Source organism: Octopus bimaculoides, chromosome 28, assembly GCF_001194135.2.
Source record: "Octopus bimaculoides isolate UCB-OBI-ISO-001 chromosome 28, ASM119413v2, whole genome shotgun sequence".
NCBI lineage: Eukaryota > Metazoa > Mollusca > Cephalopoda > Octopoda > Octopodidae > Octopus > Octopus bimaculoides.
In genome coordinates, this window is record NC_069008.1 from 12,285,876 (window position 1) to 12,290,551 (window position 4,676).

A 4,676-nucleotide genomic window follows, 5' to 3' on the forward strand; every position below is an offset into this window, starting at 1 on the left:
TATATATATGCATATATTTATGTGCTACCTGTGCAGGTGGCACATAAAAAACACCATTTGAGCATGAACCAAAAGGTTCATGTCACTCTGTTCGGAGACTTTTAGAATATTCTTTTGTTTCATTCATTTGACTGTAGCCATGCTGGAGCACCACCTTAAAAGGTTTTTACTCTGGGACTTATTCTTTGTAAGCTTAGCACTTATTCTATCAGTCTCTTTCACCAAACCACTAAGTTACAGGGATATAAACACACCAACATTGGTTGTCAAGTGATGTTGGGACAAATACAGACCCACACACATAAATATATATGTATGACATATAGTCGTGGCTGCGAAGAAGATGCTTGCTTTCCAACCACGTTTCTGGGTTCAGTCCCACTGTGTGGCACCTTGGGCAAGTACCTTCTACTATAGCCTCGAGCAGATCAAATCCTTGTGAGTAGATTTGGTAGACGGAAACTGGAAGAAGCCCATCATATACATGTATATAATTGTGTGTGTATGTGTTTTTCCCCAGCAGCGCTTGACAATTGATGCTGATGTGTTTATGTCCCTGTAACTTAGCGGTTTGGCAAAAGAGACCAATAGAATAAGTACTAGGCTTACAAAGAATAAGTCCTGGATTCGATTTCTTCAACTAACACCCATGGCCGCAGTCAAATGACTGAAACGAGTAAAAGAACAAAAGAATATGTATGTATATGAATATATGGACGAATGCAACAGCGTTAAGAGTGACCTACTGTTTATCCCTGTTACAAGTGCTGCGTGGCCGTTGCCAGTACCGTGTGACTGGCCCTAGTGCCGGTGGCACGTAAAAGAACCCACTACACTCTCTGAGTGGTTGGCGTTAGGAAGGGCATCCAGCTGTAGAAACTCTGCCAGATCAGATTGGAGCCTGGTGCAGCCTTCTGACTTGCCAGTCCTCAGTCAAATCGTCCAATCCATGCTAGCATGGAAAGTGGACGTTAAACGATGATGATGATGATGAATCTCTAATCATATGTGGTGATTGCTAATAAAACCTAATGACTACAAAGTTTAGTGTGAGTTAAAGAAATTTTCAAGAGATATATATATATTTTCGATGGTAACTTGACAATCATTAGCAATCACCACATATGGTTAGAAGTTATTGATAATATCACAGCACTTGTATCAAGTACTAACAGAAGGCCACTCTTAATGTTGCATTCGTCCATGCCAAGAGCAAAGTAAACATCTAATTATTTGTGGTGCATGAATTTACATTCATTTATCTCTACGATGACGTTTCTTCCAGTTTCTGCAGAATGGTTGATAGATCACCGAAACATTTTTGAAACAATTTCGGAGTAAACTTTCCGTTTCATTCTCAAGTTTAGTCGAATTCTAACGAAAATAGCTATCTTTCGATTTGATGTGAAGAAATGTCAAGTAAAAGCACATGGGTTTTGTTTACATCTAATGGGCCTGTTAGGGTTAGGGTTAGGTTTAGGGCGAGGGTTAGGGTTAGCTGATTAGATGTAAACAAAACCCCATGTGCTTTTACTTGTCGTTTCTTCACATCAAATCGAAAGATAGCCACGAAAATTATTTTACTTTCGTTTTCTTAGAGAAGATTGCCTTATGTTGTATGCAGACGCTGAAGATGCAACAACTAAAGGGTTTCATTCAATGTTAAGAACAACCCAAATTGATTAAGCTAAGAAATTATATATCGTGGTAGGTAGTGATACAGAAATGAATGAAGACCGGAAGTACAGCACCGCAGTGAATACGGGGTTACAAATGTCAATACAACACCTTAATTATTAATTTTGGATCATCAGTGATAGTAAGTAGAATGTCGATCAGAAAACTCTAAAAGTTTTCAGTTATCGAAGTTCACCATGATTTTACTAAATAATATGTAATATTGTATACATCTTACCTTTTATTGGTATATAAACCGGTATTTACAGCAATTCTACTAAATATCTTTGTAGAATTACAAAAGATAAATCACATAGTTTATGGTGCGATGAAACCGGAAGTATCACTTAGAAATGGAAATTCTAAAAACCGACTCGGAAACACAAACAATGAAATAGACTGTTGGAGTTATTTCTCTTTTTCCAGAAAAATGTTTTTAAAAAGTCATAAAGGTTTAAAGTTTGATCATTTTCACCGAGTCCGGAAATATGGCGTTGACTGCTTGTGCCGATACAAATATTTGGAAGTTGTCATTTTGTGCGTGACTGCATATTCTGTCGTAAACATCCGAAAAATAGCATGTGTTGTCAAGAAAGAGTAAACAACACGTTTTTAGAGTACTATGCCAACTTACTGAGGCAGTTCCATGCGAGGAAGACAGTCTGTGCATCTGAAAAGGAGGAATACCAGTAACAGGCAGAGGTTCAGCTTGTAACAAATCAGCGTCTCGTTTAGTGGTAAGTTTTGTACAAACAGGTATCAAAATACATCGGAAATTGGGGTATATTCTCGTGTAAGGAATCTGTAGATCGGGGAGAGAATTTGATTTATATAATATATCAGTGTAGATATCCAGGCATGCATGCGCAGTCTTATATTTGTGTAATGTTTATGGACGTGAGGTAGACGTGAATATATAAAAGATAGAATTCGTACACTTCTTTGATTGGAATGTAACTTTCTGTGAAAATTACTTACTGGGTTAAGAATGACATGACAATTGAAAGACCTCATCATACTAATTAGATAAACTATTATAAATATAATCAGTTAAATATTTTTGTCTTGTAAGATTTCACACTTTTAGTGCAGTTTTTAGTAACTGATAATATCTCCCTCTCACTTACTCTCATTCTCCATGCAGTATTTGAACTTAGATTGCAGCATTCTAGTATTTCAAATCAAAAACAGATTGCAGTAACGAACCTGATTAAATCTTTTTATTTAGAAACTTTAAAGATTACATTTCAATAAGTTAATTGTGAAATTAGTAGAGAAAATATTTATAGAATTTACAATTAAATGACATTTTCAAGATTTCTGTGTTGCAGTAAAATAACCAGGTACTGAAACTTGTTTTAATTACATCATTGCGAATTATACAGTCTCTCAGTTCCATAGTATTGTATTTATAAGTAAAAATAAAGTTTCTTAATATAGAAATATGTTTAATGTATTATAAGAAAATTAGTTTTATGACGAAAAAATACAATCATAGGCGATTGTCAAAGACATTTTATGGACTTCTGCTGTTTTAACTTGTTTCACCATTCGATCTTTAACCTGGAAATGGAATGAGAAATATAATAAATATCAATTTTTAAACTCAATAATCCCAGGCCCTTATAATTTATACATAGCCTCAATTGTCATCTATTGTTTTCGCAAACGTGAGAAGATGCCTCTACAGAAGAAACAGGGATGAGCAATACAACTTATATTCAAATCATTAGTCACACGAACTAACGGTGAGGTATTAATTATCAGGAATATATTGTAAAATATTGGCAACAGAACAACTGAACAACTTTATATGAAAAAAAAAGGACTGTTTAGTTCTATTCTGCTTAAGGTGTGCATGGTTGTATGTACATTTTATATGTAAATGGCTGTATATATATTTTATATATACCTTTATTGCTATATGAATATTTTACAAGGGTCTTTAATGGCCGTGTGGATATAATTTACAAAGACCTGTCTATGGCTGTATGTGTATACAACATGGGATTATCCACAGCTGTATGTATATGATCTACATGGATTTACCTATGGCTGTATGAATATTTTACATATGTCCGTCTTTGGTTATGTGTACTGCAACAAATATTTATATATTTGTGCATATCTTTATTCAACCATATATGCCTCGTTTTGTTCCATTACATTTCGCTTCATTTGAGGTAGCTTCATGATTCCATCCTCTCAGAACTAGGCATCTTTCTGGGCCATGAACTGGTCTAAGTGGTTTTTAAGTCTTTCAAAGAATTGAAGTTCTTCCCATGAAGAGAATTTTGCGGGGTCCTAATAAATGGTAATCCGAAGGTGCAAGGTCCCGTGAGTATGATGGGTGTCATAGGATATCCCAACCTGGCTGGGATATCCTATCACACCTCGGGTCTCCGAGGAAAAATTGAGGTCTAGTTTTATCCCGAAAGAAAGCGACACCCTTCCGATTAGCCAGTCCTTGACGTTTTTCATTGATGGTCTAACTGACAACAAATTGTCTGAATTGTACGTATGATTTTCGGAAGGAGGCGTTTCGAAGATGAGGCAAAACTTAGTTGTGATCTGAACATAACCGCTTCTGACACAGAGAATTGGGAGCCCTTTTGGGCATTCTATTTTCCTTGCTGGAAGGGTTCCCAACCCATGGGCAAAGAGGGGTTAGATGATGGGTATGGTGCTTTCAAAGGGCTGGCATGTGTAACCTTATCACCTCCACAGATCAAACTCCCAACTCATGCGCTCCCGTCGCGACACTGATTCTGCCGAAATTTGACGTCGATGTTACTCAGTTTGGCTTGAACTAAAGAACTTGATTAGATTAATAATCCCAACTTAATCCCGGGCAAAGCCGGGCTATACTGCTAGTATTTTATAAATCCATGATCGAAACTGCATTTACTGCGTTCTCAACACACATGAGTGGCTGTATATTTTTATGAGTGTGGATAGATATCGGACATACGATGACGCTGATCGCGTGCATATTTTGA

General features: G+C 36.5%; 2 protein-coding genes across 2 annotated transcripts in view; both read right to left on the bottom strand.

Moving 5' to 3' along the window:
• The window catches only part of LOC106868406 (zinc finger protein ZFP2), a 7,270-nt gene extending 4,721 nt beyond the window's left edge, over nucleotides 1–2,549 (bottom strand). The window contains exon 1 of the mRNA XM_052977587.1: nucleotides 1,916–2,549. The gene's annotated coding sequence lies outside the window, so the exon portion shown is untranslated. The remainder of the gene's footprint in view (nucleotides 1–1,915) is intronic.
• A 672-nt stretch (nucleotides 2,550–3,221) lies between these two features.
• LOC106878561 (leucine-rich repeat-containing protein 15-like) overlaps nucleotides 3,222–4,676 on the bottom strand; it is a 26,269-nt gene continuing 24,814 nt past the window's right edge. The window contains exon 9 of the mRNA XM_052977779.1: nucleotides 3,222–3,240. Coding sequence (XP_052833739.1) covers nucleotides 3,222–3,240 — 19 coding nt within the window. The remainder of the gene's footprint in view (nucleotides 3,241–4,676) is intronic.